Source organism: Protopterus annectens, chromosome 1.part0, assembly GCF_019279795.1.
Source record: "Protopterus annectens isolate FY-2018-M chromosome 1.part0, PAN1.0, whole genome shotgun sequence".
Lineage (NCBI taxonomy): Eukaryota > Metazoa > Chordata > Ceratodontiformes > Protopteridae > Protopterus > Protopterus annectens.
The window spans coordinates 1,690,546,261-1,690,574,101 of NC_056725.1; the positions used below are offsets into that span (position 1 = coordinate 1,690,546,261).

At 40.4% G+C, this 27,841-nt stretch overlaps 1 protein-coding gene across 2 annotated transcripts in view; it reads left to right on the top strand.

Moving 5' to 3' along the window:
- The window catches only part of LOC122799515 (TRIO and F-actin binding protein), a 3,126,988-nt gene that overhangs the window by 2,917,509 nt on the left and 181,638 nt on the right, over positions 1–27,841 (top strand). For both annotated transcript variants that reach the window (XM_044068636.1, XM_044068645.1), the window contains one exon: positions 18,394–18,511. In XM_044068636.1, the coding sequence (XP_043924571.1) occupies positions 18,394–18,511 (118 nt within the window). The remainder of the gene's footprint in view (positions 1–18,393; positions 18,512–27,841) is intronic.

The following is a 27,841-nucleotide window of genomic DNA, read 5'->3' on the forward strand; positions in this document are numbered from 1 at the left end:
CTGCATTTGTTATCTTGTCTTACTTTCATCTGAAGAACATTACCCACATCAGATATTTAATTCCTTGTGTAGAGCTGGCCATGCGTATCCATTCATGCACTTTTGTTGCCATTTCTGAAGTATTACACTGCTCTTTACCAATCCTCTGACATGGACAATGCTTGCTTACAACAGGTGAGGGATTACCTGCATCTGCTATGTTCTTCTTTACTACTGCTGTACTGTAGGATCTACTCTGACTTCTGATTAAAGTTATAAATAGATTTTATTCCATACATATAGAACCCTTCACATGTGTTTAACATAACTCTTGGTACTGTATGTTTTTGTTTGCTGGTGTAGGTCACCAGTTGAGAGGCTGCTGAATGTTCCCAGAATAGGCTTTAAACCTCGGGCTAATATTCTTTTTCCCTGTTTGGTCCTAGTTTTGTGGAATCAATAACATCTGCTTAGGGGGAGTGACAGTGAAGTCTCATTTAGGATGACCCTTAGGTGCCACCGTCTCAGGTGGGTGTAAATGCTAGGAGTTTAAACATGAAACTGCACTCATTGCAAGCATTCTTAACCCTGGAAGAAGGTAACATTTTCTGTGGTCACAGAAACTTGGTTCAAAGCTGCGGAGTGCACCCCAGCCATACCAGGCAACTCATCCTATCATTCATTCAAGTGGAGATGGAGTTGCAATGTATATAAAAGGCATACATACCTCTAGGCTGGTCAAACAGTATGATGCAAAGGAAATACTCCAGGTGCAGTTAATTGACAAGACCCCTATTCTAATCATAGCTAGCTGCAGGCCTCCAGCTCTGACTCAAGATGCCCACTCTACATATCTGGACCTCTTCGACTCTATCAAGATTCAACCCTTTACCCTGATCTTTTGCGACTTTAACTGCCCAGCCATAGATTGGAAGAAATACTCATGCCAAAACACAAATGTCCAGAGATTCCTTGATTTTGTCAATGCAAATGCCTTGGACCAGTTTGTTGTAAGTGAGGAAAACAAACTGCAATGAAGAAAGGGAACGATAGAAAACTCTCTAGATGACCTCCAACGCTCTGAACCAAAAACTTGGACCAGTTGGTTGACACCCCCACAAGAGGTGAAAATATCTTGGACTTGGTATTCACCAACATGAGTAACCACTGCAGCATCCCTACAGTGTCATCATCCCTGGTAAGACCATAAAACAGTGACTTTTGAAGTCAGCACCCCCCCCCCCCCCCCAGCTAGGGTAAAAAAAAAATTCTCCAAAGCTGATTACAACCTCCTGAGAGAAGATATAAACAGCTTCACAGCCCCCTCCACAGAAACTGGCACATATGTCCAAACTTACACCAAAGTACTATATGAGCATTTATATAGCTGCATGGAATCAGGAGTACCAGGCAGGACAAAATTCTCCACCTCAAGGAAGAGTAAACCTGTCTAGTGGACATCTACAATAAATAAACTCGATAATAAAAGGAAAAAAAATTGCCGTCCAGGACCAAGAAGGAGCAGGTGTCTAACTGGAAGCAATCTCCCCTTAGCCTGAACAAGCAAATAAGAGCACTAGTGAAATCCTCCAAAGCAAACTTTAAGTCCAAACTGGCCACATCTACTAAAGACAATCATGGCTTTCTTCACATATATCCACATTCTCAAGGGAAGCACACAGATCTGCTCAGAAGTGGTGGTCAAGGACACCACATACATAAACCCTGTATATATAGCCAACCTGCTGTCCGACAGGTTCAGTGAAAACTTCACTCCTCTGTCGCTGTATCAGTAAAACAGGACATCCCCAGTACCTGCCACCCTCCCCTTATCTCTAGGGAGCAAGTCATTACTGCCCTCTCAAAGGCAAAACATACAGCCTCTATGGGACCCGATAACATCCCAGGCTGCATCCTACATGAACTCGGGCAGGAACTTGCAGCACCATTAGGCACCCTATTCAGCCAAAGCCTGAGTATCGGCTTCATCCCAGCCGAGTGGCGGCCAGCTACTGTCATCCCTTTGCACAAAGCTGGAGTATCCACTGATCTAGGAAATTATAGACCCATCAGCCTAACTAGCCTGATCTGCAAGGCAATGGAGCGGATTATCATGGACCTCATTAACAAGGAGATTGGCAACCTGCAGACACTCGATCCCGCACAGTTTCATAGTTTCAAGGGGAGGTCATGCCCATTAAATTTGGTTGACTTTTTTGACAGTCACCAAAGCCATAGACGAGGGGAAGAAGGTGCACACCGCCTACCTTGTCCTGGCTAAGGCCTTCAGTACTATTCCTCACTCAGGTATAATAGATAAACTCTCTCAACTATGCATCAATCCATATGTTATCAGATGGGTAGCAAACTGGCTTACAGATAGAACCCACCTAGTCAAATTGGGAAAGCCACGTCAACTAGTAGACCCGTAACAAGCAGTGTACCCCAGGGATCAGTCTTGGGGCCTCTGCTGTTTGGGATATACTTCTCAGAGGTGCAGGCCAAATCCAGTGGGCTATGGCTGACCAAGTTTGCAGATGACTGCAAGCTGGGTGCTGTCATCAATTCCCCTATTGATGTAGACATCCTCCAAGAGGGTCTCACCCAAACAAATGACTGGTGCCAGAAACATGGCCTCAAACTGAATGCCAAAAAATGCATCATGATCCCTTTTGGGGAGAATGATGTCTCCACAAATTATCACACTGATAATAAGGCACTAAGCATGCAATCAGTCATGAGGGACTTGGGGAAACCAGGTTGATAGCAAAATGACTTTTGGCCACCATATTGGCTACATTGTACGGAAAGCTTCCTACATGGCCCACCTCATTAGTAAGGGTATCTCATCCAGGGAAAAGGTGGTCATAACATCTCTGTATTCTTCCCTTATAAGACCAATTATTGAATACAGTGCCCCTTTTGGCATGTACCTCACAAAGCACATGCAACAGCTGGAGAGACCACAGCAATTCCTCACCCAGAGAATCCAGGGCCTCAAACATCTACCCTACACAGATAGGCTAAAAGCCCTGTCCTGCTACTCAGTCTTCTACAGACTCCTTAGAGGTGACTTCTGTCTGGCATGCAAAGCAATCTCAGATCCTGCCCTGATGGGATTGCTGCATAATCCGCAAGTCAAGCAAGCTCCACTTGAGTAACCCGCACCAAAGACCTCAACCTGGTCTGTGACATCAATAGGACTTGTTGACGGGACAGATTTGTGTCCCAGAGACTCCCCCCTTATGTGGAATAGACTCTCTCTCGATGTAAAGCAAAGTACCTTATTAAACCTTTTTAAGCACAACCTGGATAACTGGATGGGGAACAGAAAATACACCCCTGGGATTCCACCTATGTCCCTGCTGGACAGTGGTATAGGATGCTAACTTATCTAAACATGGGCTAAATTCTTGGCTAGGCTTGTAAGGGCCTCAGGGCCAATAGCCTAGTAACTTCCTATGATCCTATAATGATCCTGTGATCTAAATCCCAAGATCCATGCTGTCACTTTCTGATTATTTTTGTCTTATAATGATCTTCATGGAAACTTTGATTGTTATATTATATTGTGATTAGTATTGATTATTATTTTATGTTATAATTGTATGCCTTTTACTTATTTGTTAGTTTGTTTAGTTTTGTACAGTGTCTAAGTTTTAAATTACATAAATAAAATTAACAACATATGCCAGTTGCAAGCCCATCCTGGCTTCTTTGTGGTCCACTGTGTAATCCAATATTCAAGAAAATGGCCTGATTCATAAATCAGACTAGCTGGAATATGTGTCTGGTTTATAACTGTGGGTTTCTTCAGAGGCTGACATTTTGATTGTCAGATTACTTGGGGGTCAGGATGTGCATGCTGTTTTTATACTGGTAAGATGTACAACTATCCACAGTTAATAACGTTTTAACAGTCAGTACTCTTTTATACATAAGGTCAAAGCTAAAGTTAATATTTTAGTGCAGATAAGCATCTTTTTCTTTATATCCCTTTTTTATCACATGTATATGATTATGCTGATAAAACTGATAACTAGAATGTTAAAAGACTTCAGCTTTCAAAGAAAAGAAAGTTGTGTTCTCGTCTCATTGTCAATCAGAAGCCAATATTATTTTAGTCCAAGAAAAATACATGACCACAAATCAGGGTTAACAGTTAAGAAAAACTGATTAAGCTGTATTACATCGGCAGGTATGAACATTAACAACAGTGTTGTAGCTATCTTAATTCAAATAACTTTATGGAGACCATTGTTGATAGTAATTGTGACTTTTGACTTTAAAGGTAGGCCGTGTTACATTATTTGCAAAATCAAATGCTTAGTAAGCCTCTTCTTATACTAAATGTGTATGCTCCATGTACAGACCAGTCAGTCTTTTTTTTAATATTTAGCTTACTAGCTAAATTCAGTAATCACTACTTTATTTTAAGGGGGGATTGGAATACAATCGTAGATCCTAAGGTTGGTAGAAAGGCAATACTAACTACAGAGATTTCAAAGCAGCCTTAACAATTCTAGATTTAATGGATAAATGCAATTTATCAGACACAATTAGATATGCTAACCCTAAGAAAAATAATTTTTATGTATTGTTCTCCATGTTGTAAAGCATGGTCTTGTATCAATTTAATCTCAAATGACTTTATCATATAAGACTTTCAGATACTCTCGGACAGTTTTAAAATAACAATTTCATATAAAATTAAAAAAAAAATAACTCTACTTCCCTTCACTAAAAACATCCTCAAATCCTAGGCAAAAAATGTAAAACATATAAATCACCCAACAATACAACAGAGTTAAAAGAAGGCATTAACACTTTACTGATGGCAAAGATATTGGAGATGTATTTTATAACTGATTCCTTGAATTATACAATAACACCCATACACATTGAAATTTAAAATGAATCCATTCTTATTTAGATCTGTTGTTGCTTCCCAAATTAAATTTCACACTTACTTTTCCAATAAAATTAATTGAAGTAGATAATACTGTCAAAAGATTGAAACCAAACAAACCCCTGGCCCAGATGTCAGATTTCTACAAATGTTTTCAAAATCTTGTATCCAAGATCTTATATCTAGTCTTGATTACATTATGTCTTATGGTATCTCCAATGTATTGTTAAATCATTCAAATACTATACTGTTACCAAAAAACAAAGATCCCACTAATATTTCTAACTACAGACCTATTCCCCTTATAAACCTAGATCTACAAATTCTCATGTGTATTTTAGCAAATAGAATTTATGAGATATTGCTTACAATCGTCTAATCTCTTCAATCAGGTTTTATTGCATACAGACAAATCACTGACCAATCTCTCCTTTTGAAATGTCTTCAGGACAAATTGATTTTAATAACCAGTTAAGCTGTATCTATAGATGCAGCCAAACCATTTCATAGAGTTATTTTTCACTTTCTCTTTACGGTTATGGAAAATTTAACGTCCCTGTCCAGTTTGTGAATTATATGTAAAATATATGCCAACTTATCGACACATTTGATCACCATTAACTTTTTTTTCAACCTATTTTCTTAAAAATATATATTTTCTTAAAAAAATGGGGTCTGGCAAGGATGCCCACCATCACTATACCTGTTCATTATTTATAATGAACCTTTATATCTTAATGTATTGCAAAAAGCTTTCTATAAGATTTCATCATTTTCAGGAATTAAAATCCTTTTAATTGATTTTGCAGATGATGTCAGTATATAATAAAACTCCCCAAAATCTGACATACCAAAATAATTTTTGTCATTGATTCCATTTATTCTCATGCAAGATACAAAATAAATTTGGACAAATTGCTGCTATTTCTTCTCTCCTTTCCTCTAATTATAGCTTTATCACTATTAATCAGTTAAAAAGTATTCATATTAAACATTCCCAAGCTTACTTAGGATTGGAATTTTGCAGTAATAAATCTCAATAGGTGCAGGTCATTCATTCAGTTTGTGTTTCAAAAATGTAATGACATGAAATTCTCACGCCTTTTAAAAATAGCAATAGTCAAAATGAATATCAGATCAATTAATTGTATAATCTGTCTAAATAAATATATAGAGATAGATATAGATAGTATAAATAGAACTGAGGGTCACTCTGGCAAAAGTTGTCTGGTCACATAAATCATATAGAATCAAATATTCTAGACTAGCAGTCTATAAACATATGGCTGATTCATACTCCAGTGCCACATGTGGAAACTTCAGCTTTGAATTCCTAACAAAACTGCATTGTAATTATTTGTCAACATTACTTTTTCTCTACATCAACTTGACATTTGCTGTACAGCAGTTACAGATAATGCATAGTTTACAGTGAATGGTGTGGTAAACCATGGTATCTGATATAAAAGCCTGGGATAATGGAGGCAGTGAAAATGCAGTAGATGCTGTATATTGTATATGGAGCTCTGAGATGTGTCCCTTCCTCTTTCTCACTGAAAATGTACAGCCATCTATCAAATCTACCTCCCACAAACTGAGCCTTTGACTTATCAGGATTGCCCATATCCATGTTCCCAAAGACATAGATTAACAGTGAAGAAGAGAGAGGGATATATCTTTGAGAGTTCATGCTCTATTAAAGGGAGGATGAGGGGTGTATTATCTCCTAGACAACATGTTTCCTAGCTTGCTCTATGTTGAGGTCTTCTGTATCATTTTCACATATCTGATCATGCTGTTGCACATTCCACTAGTAAGAGAGGACTGCACCCATCAAGGAGGTTAAACAAACTTCCCAAGAATTGACCCCATTATTTGAAAATGTCTTATTTGCCTGTCCTCATTTGGAAAGGGCATCTTGTGCGATGTTTAAAGGATCTGCTTCATTAGTTGGAGCATGAACTGCCTGAATTGCCACTACTACATTGGTCATTGTGAAGGAATATTTGTGATTGGAAGTGAATTTAAAAAAGGTGTTTTTGCAAGGGCAAGTCCCCTTGCACTCCATATTGTGGGAGCTCTGCCCCCAAATGGCCAGACTGCAAATATACTGCCTTTAATGTCACATGAACTTGGGGAAAGTCTATTTAAGCACAAAGTATGTGTATTCAAATTTCTTGCACTTAAATTCCCAGACAAGTGCTTAGTGATGAGCAGATGAGTTGCAGAAAACCCAGGTAAGTAAAAGACAACCTGTCTGAGGACTGCTTGGACTTAATCCTTTGCTTTTCTGCTGTACCTGTTTTGTGGTTCAATGGTCGTGAGACCGTGACATCCATTCCAGAATGTCCAGGTAGGCAGCAGAGGCAGCAGCTAATTTCCCCCATAAATGCTGCAGAGAGTGATTAACCCATCAGGTAAGATAAAATACTAAACATTACTTAAAAATAATCTGCATGATTGATTTGCTCTTTTCATGCTAAGGCTTCAGCTCTCTTTATTCTTAAGCTTTTAGCAGCATTTACAGATGCTGTGCATAACCTAGCATGCAACTGCTAACTGTCTGGTTTACTCCCAAATAGAGCAACAGTCTCCATCTTGCTCCAACCCCAGGCCTTGGGAACCTGGTTGCTAACTCTCTCTCTCTCTCTCTCTCTGTCTATTAGCTTAACCAGTAAGTGAAGTGGACCAGCAATTTATTTGTCATTACTTGAGTTTCCTGCTATTGATAAATGTGGGGAATGCCCCTGTTCTAGTGTCCCTCCCTATTCATCTCTTAGCCTGGTCTTTCCTCTTATCATTCCTGTCTGAGATGTGCAGTTATTTTCCTGAGTTCTGAAAGATAGGTATTTGGTGTGTTTGTATGGCTTGGCTGGATTGTAGTCATCAGTAGAACTTGGCAAGGCAGTGTTTCCAGTCCTTGGGTCCTTTGGTAAAGCAAAGCTGTGTGCAGTGTTTAGTGCTTTCATTCCTTCTTAACATTTTTTCAGCCTTGATTTTTTTCCTTTACTTAGGTGGTCCTAAACAAACAGTGTACCTTCTCCACTGAGCTAGTCCAGTTATGGCATTAACTCATGTTTTGAATGATGTAATACGCTACTAACATGAACAAATTAACAGTTTATAATTCTGGGGTGTGTTGTTACAGGTTGAAGTAGTTTGAATATCATGTTGTGGAACACTTTAAAATGGGTGGCATCCATTCAGAACTGTGATATACAATGGGTTTTGGTGTCCATGTGGCATCCATTCAGAACTGTGATATACAATGGGTTTTGGTGTCCATGTTTCAGATTAATTAGCTGAACTACATTGCATATAGAATGCACCTGGTCCTGAGACACAGTCTCCACACTTCTGAGTTCCTAGGCCAGATATGGGACTATGCCATACAGAATAAATGGGATAAAGTAGTCAAGGCTGATTGGTGCTAATTACGTAGTACTGGCTAGATTGGGTCTTATTCCAAGGACAAAGGCATAAAATAGATAACTGTATGCAAGTTCATTTACATCAAATGCAGCACTGTTGCAGGGAGTCCTTGATGGGTGTCCTACTGCACATCTATGACATGAGCTCAGCCCTACTACCCAATGTGATTGTGTAGGTCAGGGGTCTGCAACCTTCACTATCAAAAGAGCCCTTTTTGGCCCCTCTCCCAACAAATAAAATTCATCGGGAGTCACAAAACCTATTTGACCCCTAAAATGAAGATAACACAGAGTATAAAGTTTTATATATAGCTATTACACTAAATATAAAAGAACTAAGTTTATAAGAGCAATATTTAAAATCCATCCCTATTTTTGTTGGGATTGCTTGATCGCTGTGTGTGTGTGTGTGTGTGTGTGTGTGTGTGTGTGTGTGTGTGTGTGTGTGTGTGTGTGTGTGTGTGTGTGTGTGTGTGTGTGTGTGCGCGCGTGCATGCTTGTGTATGTCATCTCTTGACCTCTTAGAACAAGAAATCTGGACAGAGCCATAAATAATGAGGCACAAAGGCACAAAAATAGGGACACTTTTTAAATATTGCTCTTACAAACTTAGAACATTGCTAGAATAACAGATTTTGCATTAGCATTAATTTTCTGAAAGGTATGAAGTCTGAAACTCAAATGTCCGTCTATTTTTTTTTAATCCAGCCCTCAATGATTTGCCAGAAAACCACAATTTTATGAGAAACAGACCAAAAATATTAGGCAAAATTCATGGCATTCTGCAAAAATCTGCACAGTTGAGAGGTAACTGTGTGTGTGTGTCTGTGTGTGTTAAAACCATGTTATTCTAGCAAGTTTATAAGAGCAATATTTGAAGTCCGTCCCTATTATTGTCCCTTTGTTCCCCTTTATTTGTGGCTGTGTCCAGATTTCTTGTGGTAAGACTTTGAGAGGTATGGAAACCTTTCAGGGGATGCTTCTGCTGCCAGGTGATCACTCAGTCACTCTCAGTGTGGATGTGGAATGCATGGCAAGAGAAACAGTGTTATTATAGCAAGTTTATAAGAGCAATATTTAAAGCCCATCAATCGATTACTCTCAGTGTGTGTGTGTGTGTGTGTGTGTGTGTGTGTGTGCGCGTGTGTGCGCGAGCGTGTGGTAGAGTGGCCATTATTTTTCAGAGCTACAAGGAGCTATTGTAGAGGGGTGGAAGAGCCACATGTGGCTCCAGAACCACAGGTTGCAGACCCCTGGTCTAGGTCTACACACAGTAATGCCATTAAAATGTAGTTTACCCCATAACAATGGAACTTGGTGCACCTTCTTAGTCTTCCCCTCTTGAATGACTATAAAAAGTTCAGATTTCATACATCAAGAACTGTCCTCATTACCTGCTGTCTGACATTGTGAATGTTGGAAGACAACTGGACAAGAAAGATAGTTGTGAGGTTTACTCATGGACAGTTATTACTTCACTTGACAGGTGAATAGTAGTTGAGGTAACAGGCAAATGTGTGTAACCCTCAGTCTGGGACAGTAAAACACCTAGTAGTTGTGTGCAGATCCTCTAAGCTGTGACTGAACCTAATCGCAGGAAATTTGTTTTGATTTTGTTCAGACACTGACTGTGAGAGAGGAATTCTTGATATAGTAGGGTTGTGTTTGTTCCTTGCATGAAGCAGACTGTTCATATGAATTCCAGCTTAAAGCCCACAGTGTAAATGGAGATTTGTCTGAACCCTTGAATATGTACAGCATAAATGAATGTATTCCTTTGTGATCATTTGTTTTTGTAAGTTATGGACTCTGTGACTACTCTTTGTCATCTCTAACACTACTCCCTTCCATTTCCTTTCCCAGATGTTATCACCACTTTTTCTTTAAGTCTTAACTACATCCCAAAAGGCAGCTTACTGTAAAAGTATGTTTCTCCTTCAGATCTCTTGTTTGTGAAACTTCACTTGATTACAGATTCCATTTTAATACAGAAAACTATTCATTATTAATCACCAATTTTATTACTTTAATATCTTGGAGCCTAGCCGGCTCATCTAACAGCCTGTGCCACTCCCCTGATGTGGCATCCTTCAACTCTAAGTTGAGTAGTTAACAAAAAACAGTCTTTAAAAATTGCAGCAAATTGCTTGCTACATTTGGGGCTTGCTACAGTGTAGACCATGCATGAAATGTAAAACAGTATCGGAAGTCATTTCCATACTGACATTCAGAAGTGTTGTTATGGAAATGAATGACAGTGCTGCAGTTGTACCTCCTAACACTTTGCACCTGGGGCATCTGCCCCCTTTGTCCCATCCTAGCTGTAAACATACATGCAAATATGTCAAGCATGGCCAGTAATGCCCTTCTAGCCTGCTAGTATACCAAAACAATTGTTGCCATTATAAATGTCTAGGCTGTTCTTAAAACGATCTAAACTAGTGTTTGCTTTAATGTTATTTGGTAGTCTATTTCATGCATCAGCTACTCTGTCAGAGAACCAGTTAGTACACTTCTTGTTCCTATAGGATCTTCCTTTTTAATTTCTCCTAATCTCTTGGGTTTCTAATACTATGATGGGAGTTGACCCCATTCCTACATCAAAATGTCATTAAAGTTCAAGAAATTAGTATTGTTTCAATCTTTGATGTTAGCCAGAAGTGCTCTTCGCAGCACCCACACTGTGCCCAGTAATGACTCCTGCAATTCGTACAGTGTTACATGTATCGGTAGCATATCTTAAGTATGACTGTAAATTATTTTTTATAAGGCCCATTGCTCCTACTACTATTGGAACTGTGTGGGTATCCTTCCTCCACATTGCCCTTGTTTCTCCTTGCAAATCCTGGTATTTTATTACTTTGTGTCGCTCTGTGTGTAAGACACCGTAGTCACTAAGTGTAGCAATTTCAGTGATCAATGCTACTTTTGTCTTCTTTTCATGGACTTCTATATTAGGTTTTCTCTCATTTGTTTTTTGAATTGTTGGGAATGGGTGATCCCATGTGACATAAACCTCATCATTTTCTGTAATGCTCTGCGGCTCATGTGTCCAGTGTTTTTCAGCTACTTCAGTATTTTAATGTTTGCACAATCCCTAATGCATCAGTCTTGCCACATTATTATGCCTTTCAGCATACAGTCCTTCTACCATTAGTATGTCACAACCAGCAACAAGATGTGCGACTGTTTCTCCCACGTATTCAATGGACTTTGTAAACTAACATGTACACGTCCACTATCTTGGGCTGCCAGTATTAGACTTTCATCTTTTGGTTTAAATTCACTTCTCCTTAATCTGTGTTTGATCCTGATCAGCATAGATTCGTAGGACGGTACTAGGCTGTTGGCCCGGAGGCCCTTATAAGCCTAGCCAAGAATTTCACCCATATACCTACAAAGTCAGTACCTGTTTTCCCTGTCCAGAAGGGACACAGGTGGGATCCCAGGGGTATAGTTTCTGTTTCCCATCCAGTCATCCAAGTTCCTCTTAAAGAGGGCTAGTGACATACTCTGCTTACATGGAGATGAAGTCTACTCCACAGATGGGGGAGTCATTGGGACACAAATCTATCCCGCCAACAAGTTCTATTAATAATTTGTCCTTTTTCATGGCTTAACTGCAAAGAGGTTTGCCACTGTTTCATGGTCACTGTAATGTAATTGATCAGTGTAGGGTGTATCTTATACATTTTTAAGCACTCTTTTATCCTTGAATTTGGGAAACTGTCAAATGTTTTTTGTAGTCCATCCATGCCATACTTAGATTATTCCCCTTTATACTCTTCTCCATTATGACTTTATTTAACAACAATTGATCCTTTGTTCCGTATGACTTTCTTGTGTTACCCTTTTGTTCTATTGCCATAACTGAGTTTTCTTTTAAATGACTTTAAACTCTGTCGGTATCAATTCCAGTGTATAGCTTATACATCGTCAGACGGCACGTTATTGGTATATCATTTTTAGGATAGCTTGCAGGTTTGCTCTTAAGCAGGAGTATTGTTTTTCCTGTTGTTAACCAGGCTGGTGTCTGTTTGGGGTGCACATATAATTAAATGTCTTTCAATTCTAATGTTGCAGTATTCTTAACATGTGGGAGATCCTCCGCTCCAAGCGACCTGACATCTGGCCAGCATACAACAACTTCAACTTTTAGCTACTGCAAGTATGTGGGCCATCACATGTATGGCTTGTCAAACATCAGCTGTAAAAGGACGTCTGCACATACAATACTCATAACTTCTCTGCCGCCATTCAGAACGCTTGACTTGTACATTGGTCTGCTGCCTGTTTCCATTTGCTGCTTTCAGATAATTGTCCCATTGGGGGTTACATTTTTTATTGCTACTGCCTTTTATGTTTAGTTCATGTCCTCCAGGAAGGGCAGGTGTAGGTGTGGAGGCAAATTACAAATAAGGACAGTTACAATCTTTGTCTTTTTTGTCTAGGTCCAAGTCACGATCACCATTCATCTGCTGTTTGTCAGTCCTTTGTTCCAAAGACCTTGCAAAGCCATCTTTCAACTTTGAGTCTTTATTTAGAGAACCAACATCTGAAAAGACTAGCTAAGGACATTATGGAGGGTTCTGTGGGTCCTTCGGCTGAGGAAGTTTTGAAGAGGAAGGTCAGTGAGCCTAGGCCTGAATCGTGTTGCCTTCATGCCCCTTGAGGTTTGTGAATACCCAGAGGTATGTTTGGAGGTTGGATCTGGTGCTTCAGCGGCCATTAAAGAATCTGACCTAGGCATGTCCTTAGAGGCAGTACAGACGTCCATATCAGTTGGTAAAGGAGAACCACAGCTTGTAGTGTTGGAAGGGACCAGAGACATACCTCAGATTCTTGTTAGCAAAGAGGTCCTGGTGTCAGTCATTGAAGGTAGGCCTACATTGGGTCCTTCACTTGCCATCATGCAGAGGTGCATGCTAAGGAAAAACAACAAAAAAAAAACAAAGATTCTTCTGGCCCCTAAATAACCTCAGTCAGATTGGGATTCTTTTTCACAGGGCTTGATTAAGGCTATCCTCCTTCTGCTGTTTCTGCTCCATCCTTTACTTCTTCTCCTGTTAGGAGGATTAGAAAACAGGTGTTTTCAGAGGATGAGTCATCTGATGAGGATTCCTTGGCATATTCAACTCAAATTACATCTCTTTAGAATATGCTTCTCATGAGGAAGAATTGAATGCTGCAGATTTTCCAGTGGAAGAAATACCTTTTGGGAAAACTATTAACAAGATTCTTTAAATGAGATTGCTCTCAGGTCTCTGAGGTGCAAAAAAAATATTATGACCTTTTACAACTATCAGCATTTTTGGATACTTTCTCTTCTGCTTCTAAGGCCCTGTATTCACAGGCTTCTGCATCTGAAAGGCCTGACAGATGTTACAAGGTGCCTCTTGATAGTAAATTCCTTTACAAATACCATTCAGCTGATCCTGCTGTGGTATCCATTGCTTCAGACAAATCTTCTAGGTTATTACCATCCTCTAAGCTTCTTCCTTCAGATAAGGAGAGCAAGATATTGGAAAGACTGGGGAGGAAGGTTTCCACTTCTACCACTTTCGCTTGCCTTGCCATTAACTATCAAACAGATATGCCCAGGTATTCTTTGGTTGTTCTTTCTCAAACCTCTCAAGCTCTTTCAGAGCTTCCAGATTCTGACATTAAAAATCAGGATGGTTCTTTGTGTTTCATTGTTGCAGTCATTACATGTGGGTTATCTGCCTGCAGGAAGCCCTCAGCCGGCCTGAATACCAGAGTCTTGGATTCCTGCATCGGATACTGTCTCTTCTTCCATGACGTCAGGTCGTCAGGGGTATAAAACAGCAGCCAATGCCATTACATCAGTCTTTCTTGCTGTGCGGTCCCCAAAGCAGAAGCAGTTCACAAGTGCCGATTGGCCGACTCCTGAAATTTTCATTTTCGAGTTTCAGAACCAAAGTCTTCAAAAAAAGCTAAGTATCTCGTTGGGGATCCTTTTTCTTGCTCTTAACCGATGTCAGTAAAAGTTAACAATTGTCTTACCCGTGGAAAGCAAACACCTCATAAAGATTTTCATTCGTACTGCATTCCTTGCTTAGGCCCAGACCATGACGTCCCTCGCTGTCGATTTTGTGCCTTATTCAACCCCCAAACTATTTGTCGTAGGTCTGTTTTCGCAGCAAATTATTTTGGTACTTGGTTTAACTATCCAGAAATGGCTTCGGTAAGCCATCCGACTACCGATATTCTGAAAAATTGAAAGGATAAAGACAGAGACAGACCACATAGGTCCAAAACTGCCGACGACGCTTCCTTTAAGCTAGTCGCCAGTTCGCCAGTACTCAGTGAGGCACTTTCGCAGCCCCTGATACCTGCTACTTCAGATTCGCAGGTCTCTACTGAGACTCATTTGGAGTCCGGTATGCTGCGAGATGCTTCTTCAACTATGGAACCTGCGGATGTCTCTACCTTGGATGGGTCCGGCGCCGCTGTGCAGGCACCGGTTTCTGAGTGTGTATTCAGGCCTACAGATTTGCATTTTAAACTGACGCCATCTTCTTCATCCAGGCCTAAAACTTGACCCACGCCTAGAAAACCAACATCCAAACCGCATGGTCAGGCCCATATGCCTACAAAACAAATGCTTAGAATGGCTGAAGACCTTTTCCCTTTAATTAGGGGAAGCCAGCCTTCCCCCTCTAAGAGACCTAGAACTGATTTTCCTTCTGATTCGTCTTATCAGAATTCTAATATTTCTGTTTCTTCTGATTACCAGGATTTGCCCTTATCTACCTATGAGGATTCTGATGCAGAGGATTCCATTCCCTCTGCTTCCCCTCCAGAAGATTTTTCTTTTGGTGAAACTTTGCACACTCTTAGGGAGCATTTCCGCTGGGAAAGCCAGGATTACTCTTGACAAGATTTGTGCCAGATGAATAGGGGACAGCAGAAGAAGTCCTTAAAAAGATGGAGGAAAAAGCTAAATCTATGCAAACTGTTAAAGATTTCCTGCAAGTACAGCCTCCCAGATATAATAGGCATTGGCCTTCTAAAAACTGGTCCTTTCCAGTATCTTCCAGGCCTTCTCAGTCTAAACCCAGGAACAGCAGACCACCTAGGTTACAGTCTCAGGCTACACACAGGCCTAAGCAGTGGGGGCTCCCACTTCCAAAGCAGGAAGTAGTAAGACACCCCCCATGGAAAAATGTCACAATGACTTAACCTTAACCCTTCCAAGCCCTGCTCAACTGCCTGCTCCCTTAGGAGGAAAGCTCGCTCTGCATGCAAAAAACTGGGAACTCATTATCCAGGACAAATGGGTTTTAAGTATAGATGTTCATCGTGTTTCACTGTTGCAGTCATTACTCTTGGGTTATCCTGCTGGCAAGCTACCCTCAGTTGTCCAGAATTCCAAAGTCTAGGTCCTGTGTCGGTTGCTGTCGCCTCTTCCCTGACGTCAGTGCGCCAGGGGTATAAAAGATGCAGCCAACGCCATTTTCTCCATTCTTTCTTGATGCGTGGTGCCCGAAGCAAAAGCAGTTCGCAAGTGCCGGTCGGCCGACTCCTGAGATTTTCAAATCCGAATTTCGGAACCGAAGTCTTCATTAAAGCTAAGTACCCCATTGGGGAAACTTTTTTCTTGCTCCAGACCGATGTCAGAAAAAGTTAACAATTGTATTTCTTGTGGGAAGCAAATACCTCATAAGGATTTCCACTCTTACTGTATTCCTTGCCTAGGCCCCTGATCACAATGTTGCTAGCTGTCGGTTCTGTGCTAGATTTAACCAACGCACTATCAAGCGTCGGTTCGATTTTGCATTTCATTACTTTGGCCAAAGATTTAATTATATAATGCTATTGGACCAGCCGACAACCAGAGTTTACAAAAAACGCAAGGACAAGGAAAAGGATAGGCATCCAAGGTCTAAAACCGACGACAAAGCCTCTGCTAGGCCAGTCGCCGGTTTTCAGTGAGGTGCTTTTGCAGCCCCTGGCACCCACTATCTCAGAGCCACAGACCTCTTTCGACTCCCACGTGGAGCCGACTGGGCCTCGGGAAACTCAAGGTATTGGACACTCGGAAATCATTCACTCAGATGGGTCTGGAGCCGCTGAGCAGGCATCGGCTTCTGAGGGTGTCTTCAGACCTACACAACTATATATTAAGCCATCTTCAGCTTCAAAGACAAATACTAAAGCAGCTCTACTTGGACAGAACTAAAGCTTTCAGAAAGACTGAGCAACTTTTAGTGCCATATGCTGCAGGATCACAAGGAAAAGCTATCTCAAAACAGACTATTTCTAAATGGATAGGCCATTGCATCCGTTTCTGCTATTTTCAACATGGCAAATCAGTGCCTAAGGGCATTAGGCCTCAATCCACCAGAGCAGCAGCCACTTCAGCAGCCTTCCTCAGAGGAGTACCAACCAAAGATATCTTAGAGGCTGCAACTTGGAGTTCAGTGCACACCTTCACAAAGCACTACCACTTACCTCTTTACTCTAAGTCCAGGGCAGGCTTTGCCACTGCAGTTCTGCAGGGCCTCATAGCCTCTCCTAATCCTATTTAGCCCAGCCACCCTTCCTCAGCTTTGGGATTCAACCCAAGAGTAATGACTGCAACAGTGAAACACGATGAACATAGTACAGTTGTATACCTACCATAAATGTAGATGTTTGAGTGTATTCACTGTTGCAGTCCAGGTTACCCACCCACCATCCCCCTTTTCTTTGCTGGGACTTATCTGCACTTCTCTATCCTATACAACCTTTTTGGTGTATTTGCTTGTAGATGAAGGAAATGTTATTTTTGTGCATGCATTTTTATTGGCATATTTTTCAGCCTACCAATTAGGGGGCACCTGACATCTAGAGCAAGAAATACTGAAGAAAATGGCGTTGGCTGCATCTTTTATACCCCTGGCGCACTGACGTCAGGGAAGACGCAACAGCAACTGACGATGGACCTAGACTTTGGAATTCTGGCCGACTGATTGAAGGCTCAAAATAGGGACAGTTTTTAAATATTGCTCTTACAAACTTAGAAAGTTGATAGAATAACAGGTTTTGCATTAGCATGAATTTTCTGAAGGCTATGAAGTCTGAAACTCAAATGCCTGTCATTATTTTCTAACTTCAGTCTTTAATGATTTACCACTAATTTGCTCAAAAAACATAATTTTATGAAAAACAGACCAAAAGATATGAGGTCAAAATCTAGACATTCTGTGAAAAGCTATACGATTGAGAGGTATGCTCTCTAGGAGATGCCTAGCTGCTGAAAAATGTGGCCAGTCAGGCATTCACTTTTTCAGACCCCACTAATATATGCATCTCCTTCAGCCAAGATCACACTATTCATACTGCTAGGGTAAGTTATCACACACACACTCCCCTGTTTCAGTGAGTGAAGCTGTACCAGCTAACTCTTCACTTCTTTCTCACATGACAGTGAATGGTGGATATTCGAGCACGCGGAAGCATGCAGTAAGGTTTACTTTTCTACTTTACAGAAGAATAACACAGTGGTGAAGTGAGCATCACTGTCTAATACACTGGTGTCAAGAGTTATAATCACTTAAACTGCAAATTGCATGGGGAAATGTCCTGTCACCTGATTAGTAATTTCATAGTTGCTTAAGTTTGGAGGTACAGAGGGAAAATCTACCTTAAAAAAAACATATTTTAAGAATTAGTGAAAATGTACTGATCATTTTTATCTAAATGGCATTCAGGCTTGTGTCCATCATTCAGATGGCCTCTACCCTTTCATTACAATTGGGTTTAAATTATGAGGGTTTGAAAAACAATTAAAGCTTGCAAAGTTTTTTGAATTTTACCCACCTGTTTTTCTAATATTTTAGGGATGAATTCTTTAAAAACTTTAAAAAAAGTAAGAAAGTATCCATAAGCAAATTATGTGTGTGTGTGTGTGTGTGTGTGTGTGTGTGTGTGTGTGTGTGTGTGTCTGTCTGTGTCTGTGTATATATATATATATATATATATATATATATATATATATATATATATATATATATATATACACGTATGTATTTTTTATTTTAATCTTTTGTGTTCATTCTTCTCACTCAGCAATTGAATCTTTGAAGAAGGCTCATCGAGAAGAGTTACAAAAAGAGTTGCAGAAGGCATTACGGTTGCAAAATGATGGAAATGGTGTTAATTTGGACTCTGCAAGGAGGCAGCACAAGTAAGCAACATATTTAATTTGTGCATATTTATGCTGGTTATGTCTTCCTCCTCAACTACTAGATATTATACAAAAAAAGTCGCCAGTTCTGATTCATTTTTGTAGCATTTTATTTGTTCAGTTAGTTTCTTAACTGGGTAAGTCCACTGAACACAAGCTTTTATGGATGACCCTAGAGTGTTGCCTGTTTAAGTTACTTGCTCAAGGTCACACAGTAGGAGAATGGAGGCTGAAGGAATGAAACCCTGGACTACAGCGAGCGCCTTGTTAATACCTGATGGTCTTAATGCTCTGCACTAACTACCATGCAACATCATAATCCTTAGAAAAATGAAACTTCATGGTGTGATAACTTAAGTTACAGGGGTGAAAGAGGTTGGGAGTTGTCCCTTAAGAGTCCCTGATTTTGCTTTGAATTGTATGCTTTTTTCCAGTATTTAAAGTGTCCCTCATTTGGAGCCTTTGTCCCTGATTATTGAGGTAGGAATTTGAGAACGTGTTGCATCCCTCTCGCTTCCTTTCTCTTAGTCACATACATAATTCATGTAGTTAATTTGCGCACCACGCACAATGCCACACCCCTAATACTATATGTATGTGGAAAATGTTGTTTGATTTGAGGATACTAGAATTTATTCCACATATGGACTGCATATTGTGTAGAGTTCTTGTTGGTGTCAGCCTGTAACCCACATATAAAAGGGAGGAGATTTTTTGCCTTATTCCAAAGAGGAATTTGACAAATAGAAGTATCCATACAGCGTGGATACTTTTTTCCGTGTTTGATCTCCTCTTCCTTCACAGAACAAATAGTTCCTATGATACACGATTAAAGGAGTTAAACCTTCATCAGCAGATAAATAAAACACACTGACATGATAGATTCTTATCCCATTGTATCCCCCACCTCTACAAAAGACTCCCACTACACGTAAAGCAGAGTAGCACTCTTGCGACCTTCAAGGTAAACCAAGGTAATTGGATGTGCAGCCTTAGTTTCTGCCCTGGTGTCTTTTACTGTGTTATCCTTGAGGGTGAAGGTAACTTCTGAATAAGGGTTATTGGCTACACTTGTAATTAACTACAGATTGACTTTGTACTACTTTCCTGTGAATCTCTGGTACCAAATGTAACTTTTAGTTCACTCAAAGTCTGTATTGATTTAGCAAATATATGGACAGCAGTGACACAACATAATTAAATGTAACACAAAATATATAATCCACATTTATTTAGAAAATCAAGGTATTTCTTAAACAGTGGTTGTGAAATACGAAGATTTTGTGTTTAGAATTTCATACACTACCCACATAGCAGTCCTTCCGCCCAAACAACAGCTTCAATCTTGAACACCAGAAAGCAAAATATACTGTAGGTAGCATACCCTAACTTCCCACAGTTCATCCAGAAAATGTAGGCGTTTCGGAAAATTCCTTTTAATTTGGATAGCACTGCTATTAAATTGTAGGCAAGATGCAGAGTACAATTTCAGAAATGTACAGTTCTGCAGAATCTCCACTGGCTGCCATTTTGATTTTGTAGTGCTGTTTTAAAGTTTTGCTCTTAGCCCTGTAAAAGACTGAGCTCCCAAATCTTAATGAGCTGTTCGTCTTCTGCTGTCTTGATCCTACTCCCAGGTACTGTCTTCTGGGGTTTGTTGAAGGTGTCAAGGATGTGGCTGGAGACCTCTGGTACTGAGTTCTGTTATTTAATTTATTTATTTTTTATGTGTGATTTTAATTGTAATGGAGATCAACTAATTTCGTTTGAAAGTGCTTGTAATTCTCAGTGGTATTTTCTGATTTTTTCAAAAAAGCAAATATTCCAAGAAATGTTAGATAAACGATTTTCTCACTCGAGTAAAGACAATTTGAGTTTTATTTGCGATGTCTGCCACCCTCAGTCCAAAGCCATGTCTTAGGTTGATTTGATTTGATGAGCTTAGAAAATGAACTATGCTCCCTTTTTATAGATTCAAGTGGAGATTTGCCAGAAAAGCACTGTTTGACACAGTAAAATGAATTTTGTACTGCCTTCAGATGATTGAAAAATCCATCACAGTGCTTCCTAAGTAATTTTTGAATGCTTTGCATATTGGGGACAAGCAGAAGCTGTGCAGAAGACTCTGGGTCTGATTGGAAATTTATTTGTTCCAAGTAAGTGACGCAAAACCACCAAAGTTTGTATTCTGTGGTCAAGACCACGTTTTAGATGTGAGAAGTAAGCTGCCCATTTATTAAGGAAAGGAGAGTTGGAGCTAGGTATCATTGGTGTAGCAGTGATACTGAACACATGTACTTCTGGTAAGTTCTCCCAATAATTGCATATTACTGTGAAACAACAGACAGCTCAAAAAGGAACCATAGGAGACACCAGACATAGCAAACTGAGATGCCTGGCTGTTTATCATTAAGACTGTCTGCTAACTGCTTCCCAATAGGTAGGAGACAAACCTTTTCAGAACATACCAGTAGACCCACAATAGCAATGTAAATTGTCCAGAGGTGTATTGCATGGCTCATTGTGTTCAATAAAACAGCAGTTAGTAAATAAACACACACACATACACACACACATGCAGACATATTCAGAAGAAAATGTTGGATTTAGATTTAGTCCACTCTCCTTTGAAAAAAAAGAATGGAGGGTGCCTGCATTTGAAACAAGAAGCATTTGTTGACCTTTATTCACTAATTGTTTGAGATTCACAGAATTCATGCTTCATGCGCCAAGTCCCAAGAAAAGGACAAACAGCAGTTTAAAAGGAGACTTTATGTCCAAGGACCTAACCAAAAAGGGGGCACAAGCCAGAGAAAGGAAAGAAAAGAAAGTTCATCATCCCAAAATTAACAGCAGTTTTTGAGGTTAATCAAATGTCATCATTCCATGGTCTGACATCAGTGATCCTCCTTGGCTGGTCTATTTTTTGATTGTTCTTCGTTTTTTACATCTTAGCAATTTTTATTTGCTGCTTGCACTATTTGGATTACATTTCCCATGATCAGTGTGTTAAGCAGCTAAGCATTAAAATGGTAGTGTGGCCACCATATCACAAGTCAAGAACCACAGCACTTTCATCCTATGCAGTACAGTCAAATGGTCGTTTGTGTTCAGTGTACCACCCCAGTAATCAAATTCAAAATAAAGTATATATTGCTTGGGAGAGGAGCACGGCATGTGAATCACTGAAATAAGTGCCTGCAGTTTAACCTGATCACCTGAAAACTTTTGGGGGAGAGCACCTAGTTGCAAGGCCTAGTGTAAAGGTCCTACACACAGCTGCAGGCCTGTGCCAGAACACCATCAAAATAAAAAAGTAGAGACCAAGCTTTGGTCACAATCTCCAAGATGTATGCCTGTCTTCAAAGCACCCTGATAGCCCACATATATCGCATCCTTATCATTGACTAGCAAGACCTTGAGTTTGCACCTGTCTTTTTTATTCAGTGGTTGACGAGGGACAAATAAGTGATGTGCCCCATAATTACTTTGGGAGTGCATCTGAGGGTATTAGCATTGCCCATTCACCAGTCATGTAGCCGAAGCATGCACACAACTGAACAGCTTCTGGAATGTTGTCTGTAGAGTCCATTGAACATTTGTGATGCATGTACTATTGAAGACATTTTCCCCAGGCTCCACCAAAGTCCACCGGGGCTTGGTTGGCCAGAGTGGGAACGCACCAGTATATCATCTTGCTGCAAAATCTACATTTCAAGATGCTTACTTCATATAGTTGTTTGAGGTTTGGTGGAACTTGCCCTTGCTTTACCAGAAGTGCACCCTTTAAGGGGGCCATAGTTCCTTTTTCAGTACAGTGTTTAGGATTCTGCTTGCACCCTTTTCAGTACAGTGTTTAGGATTCTGCTTGCACCTCTTATTTCTGAAGGATAAGGAAATATTCCAACCAGATCTGGACCTCAGCAACTTTACTGAGCATGAACACATCCAGTATATCAAATTTGTGATCTCCAGGGTATCATGCCTCTGCTATCCCAGAACATCTGTATAGTGTTTCTGTGTATAACAAATGCCTTTTGGTGAAATTATGTCAATTAACCAGCGGAGTTTTCAGCCATTTTCGATACAGTGTGGGGGGGGGGGTCACTTGAAACCACTATCAGCAAACCACAAACTAAGTTGTTTTGTCATGTAACACCCCCCTTATTTGTGGGATGACACCCCCAGACATATGTATGCATGTACCATAATTGCACCATAGTGGGATAAAACATACTCGGTTAGCACTCAGTGCTTGATGAAATGGCACATACACCTTTTAGCAGATAAGTGTCTGCCATCTGTAGAGAAGGTTCCTTTGATTTGCTGTGGGTGGGCTGCACTTTCACTGCAAAATGCTGCCTTTTGGTCTGCCTTATTTATGCAGGGTGTTTACAAATATACTAACTATGGTAGTGAAGTCCTTAACAGGAGAGAAAAAATGCATGTGCTCCCGTACCTAGATAACTAACTTTAGCTGGCCCCATTGAAGAACTACTGGGGTAGAATCTTTGGCGTAGGTGTGCCCATGGTTGCAGACCCTGGAGATTTTATAAACAGAAGTGCTGTTGGCACAGAGGAGTGTGGCTGTGAACTGTTAATGAGCTGCTTCCTGTGTTCCGGAGTTTGATTTCCTCATCCTTCATTTGCCTGCTGCGTGACTGAGCAGGTTACTTAACCAGACAGTGCTCCTGGGCTGAGTCTGGAAAAGGTCCATGTGGAGCACTGGCTCTGCTCCACTCAACAAATAAGATAAAATAAATTGCCATTAGTGGTATGGAGATGGACACAGACCGAGGTTTGTTCCCAGACACAGTGAGGACACAGGAGGGTTATGTCCTTGGCCACATCAGTGAAGACATAGTAGAAGGTTTAGGGATGGGCCTTTCTTTGCTTTCTGAGCTTGAGGGCAACTGTGAGCTTCCCTTTGCATTTCACATGCCTGAGGATGTGAGATGGCAGTTGCTTCTGAGGTGTCACTGGCTACAGAGTTTCCTCAGACATTCAGATCTGTTTCTGGTTTCACAACCTTATCACATGGCCCTGGAGTGGTGCACATTTTCCACCAGGAGTTTCCTCACACACATTGATGTGCTTCTGGTTTCAGAACCTGTCACTGCGCCCTGGAGTGATGCATGCATACTTCCCACTGTCCTTTTTTCATGAAACAGCTTATATCTAAAGGTATGGCATCCAGGCCCAGGGAAGTAATCATTGCACTGTACTCAACACCTATTATGCTGATCATTGTGTATAATGCCCCTTTCGGTATGTGCTTGTCAAAACATTTGTCACTGGGCCCTGAAGTAATGCATAGTTCCCATTAGGAGTTTCCACACATGTGGATATGCTTCTAGTTTCAGAAACCTGTCACTGGGCCCTGGAGTGGTGCAGACTTCCTACTAGTCTCACTGCGAGTCTGTCCTTTTCACTATTGGAGAAGCAAGTCAACTCTGTTCCTCTATATTTCAAGGAAAGTAGTCTGTGATAGCCTTGATGGACATGTTGAATCCAAGAGCTCGCCTGATTTGGTCCCATCAGTCATATGTGGTACTTGAGCACACTAATGTCTGTGTTATGTAAAAATGATGCAGCTTTGATAGGTGTCCTTAATCAAGGGCATCAGTCCTTGATATGTTCTCTTCCTGGAAGAAGTTTGCATGTTGATGGACTTTCTGAGTTGCTCTTCTAGTCCTCTGTTGGAGCTGAGGATTCAGGAATCCAGTTTGGTCATGATCTTTCAAGAGTAGTTTGCCACATAGTAAGAATATAATTCTCCACTCTTCTGCTCCATTCAGAGAAAACAGGAACTATCACTAAATTTTACTGCTGCCGTGGTTGTGAAAGTGTCTTTATGCCTTACCACTTTTCCCGCAGATTGCCTGTCATATCATAAAATTGAGGAAAAAGAATACCTCATCTTTGTCTCTCCCACGTGAAATAGGTAATATTTCAGATTATCATGTCCACGCCTGTACACAATACTTTCTTCATTTAGCCTAAACAGTCACTTTCTTGTTGGGGTGACATCTGTCTCTACCTCAGACTATCATTTTACATCTTCAAGGTTTGTAGTTCAGTTCTGAATTCTCGTCTTTGTCTGCATGGAGTTTGCATATTCTCTCTGTGCCTTGATCATTTTTAGTAAGTATTCTAGTTTCCATCCATCTCCCAAAACATGCCGTTTGATTATCTACTCTAAATTGTCCTTATATATATTGTATTTTGTCTGGCTGAAAAATATCAGATATTACCAGTTCACTTACCTAGTTCACAAATTAGTAAATTAAAAGAAAAAAAGCATATCCTGAATCAGATTTCTTAGTACTGCTGGACATCCCATCCACTGTATCATAAGCAAATGAAGCTGCTAAGAAGCCTTCACTCTGGTAGACATACTCTGCAAGGTGGGAAATGTTTAAAATGCAGGTTGAAAGCTATCAAATACCACCTCAGTCATTCAATATAGAAGTACGTCTGACCTTTTTCAGGCACCTCCGTGGTTTGGATTATAACTGTTCCTTCATCATGGTGCATTTTTAAACTATTTCTTACCATAACAGATACTTACAGAGGATAGGGTGTAGACAGCATCAGCTAGTCAAGCAACCCTGTGAAGGAGCTGTGCGTCTCTGCTGCCCTTTGAAGAACTGCACACTTCTATTAAACTTAAATTTTGTGATTGATAGGCTTACCCAACTGTAATTCAAACCTGCTAGATTAGTAGCACTGACATTTGTGTTTTGGAATGTGCTGTTTCTGTTGCCCCTCACCTCTTCCTGAAGGCTCTGTGAGTTTCAGGCCCTTCTTACAAAGGTTTACCTTAAGACTAACCCAAGATCTGAAATGATGAGTTTCAGCCTTGCATCCTGGATGACTAACAAGACTTGTTTGAGTTTGGTGGAAGAGTCGCTAGGGCTGCCCGCCAACCGCCCAGAGCATAGGAACCTAGCACCAAAGACTTTCCCAGGCTGTAGACTCCTCCGCTCTACTCGTAATGTTTCTCTTGGCCCCTTTCCTCTCCAGATCTCTCTCTGCTGTGCGTGGAGCTCACACTAAAGTGATAGTCTCAAGTTACACTTTTGGATTATTACTGCACTTATTGGACTTGGGTTGTCTTCGGCATTGGAAGCATTCATTTTACTTTTCATAACTTTGTTCTAATGATTCCTCCTCTCCCCCATTTACATTTGTGACTTGCTGCACTCAGTAGTCTCTTAGCTTTGTTTGTACTGCTTTCAGCTTTGCTTGGACTGTTTTATGAAAATGTTATTGAGATGTGTAATCGACTTCATTCTGCGAGTTTTCTGTTGGTTTTATCCCACTTCTACATACCTCTCAACTGTCCCTGATTTTGCCTAATATTTTTCCCTGTTCCTCATAAAAATGTTTGTTTTTCTGATAGTTCACTGTGGATTGTGGTCAGTCAGTATTGCCAGACATTGGTTTCATACCTCATATTGGTCATAAAGTACATGCTCATGCATACCCTGTTGTTGTATTAACAGTTTAAGTGAATTATAGTACTATTTAAAAATTGTTCCTGAGATTTTAGTTAGTGGTGCTGTATATTGGAGCACACCTGTGACTATGGTTTGGATTTCAGTTTGTGTTTTCAGCTCAGTGTGACTGAGTTATAAATATTACTGTTGAATCTTGTCAGGGTTGCACTGAGTAACATGCAGGGTGGTTCTTTCAAAAACTGCAATTGTGGAAAAAGATGATTTCTTGATTTCTTCCTAGGACAAACACGTATTGTGCATTTTGTCTAAGAAAAAACAGTTTAAAAAGCATTGCAGGATTTGTGATTTTTGTTAGCAACATAACTTTTAAGAATAGAAAAAGTAATCTTTATAGTCAAGTGTCTGGAAGATGCTCTTATTGATTCAGGTAAGGTGCTGGTGCAGATACTCAAGCCTTCTGAGTATTTTTTCAGTCACTGGGAGTCACAGTGAACACCAGAAAGTCACAAATGGTTTCCACTCAGAGCCTCACTTTCATAGGATGTACATTGAACACTCTCTTCCAAGATATTCCTTCCTAACTCTGAAAAAGGCACTTTATTCAGGTACAGTTAATTTCAGCCTCAGATTGTATCAGGATGTTGGGTCTCGTGACAGCATCCTTTATTTTTCTTTTCTCATGCCAGGTTTTACATGAGGTTGATTAGTGTACCTTACGAGTTCAGTGGTGCCAGCTGACATGCCAGTGTCATTTCTGCTGGTGTTTACACACCACAGACATATTTCTGGGACTCCCTTGAAGTTCTGACTCCTGTAATGTCTATCATCATGGACACCTCCTCCCTAGGGTTTGGGAGGGTGGCATTTTAAGGAAAGGGCAGTCTAATGTGCCTGATCACAGATTTGGGACATATTACACATCAGTATCTTGGAGATGAGGATAGTTACCTTGACTCTACAGGTATTACATAGCCATTCACACCAGCAACATGGTGGTAGCCTAGCACATCTTCCAGCAAAGGGAAACCCACTCCTACCCCCTTTACAGAGAGCTGATGAGTGTGGGAGAATGAGCTTTGTCCATTTAACACTTTGTAATAGTAAATCACATCCTGGAAGAAGACAAATCCTTGGTGGGCAGAGTTAGCCTGTGCCTCCTAATGCCCCATGAGTGGTCTGTCAGCTTGTTTGAATGCTGGGGGAAGATTTGACTTGATCTGTTTGCATCCCTGATCAGCATCAAATACAACAACTTCCTTATCCTTTTTCTGAGGAGTTCCCAGGGATGCATTCATGCAGAGTAGACCCCGGGGATGTTTTTACATTTCCCCCATTATGCTGGGATTCATCCAGAAAACATTGCAAAGCCAATGTTGTTTTTGTAGCCACCTACTAACCTTGGCAAGTTTTAGTTCCATATCCAATTTGCTGGAGAAGTCACTCTAACAGAAGCCATCAGGCAAACTTCACCTAGATCTGCATGCTTTTGTGTGATCACATGGTTACTTCACTTGTGCTTATAACTACATACCCTTCATACCTCTGATAAGGTGGTCAGGTTATCTCTATCTCTATCTTCTTAGAAACCAGAGCATATGGCGACAAACAGACTCATTTTCCATCAAGAAAAGAGTAAACCCCCTTCACAATTCTGGTCCCAGAAATAGAGCTGTGTAGTTCATGACTTTAATTCTGTCTTGAGCTGTTGTTTAGTAAAGGTATATTTGGCAGTGCTGTACAGTTCCACAGGGAGCCAACTCTCCATCCTTTGCCTACCTGAAGAGTGACATTTCTCATCCAGCCTTCATTAAATGAATTTGTACCTCTTTTGGATCTCTGCTACTTCCTGGAAAAAGATGATGCTTAT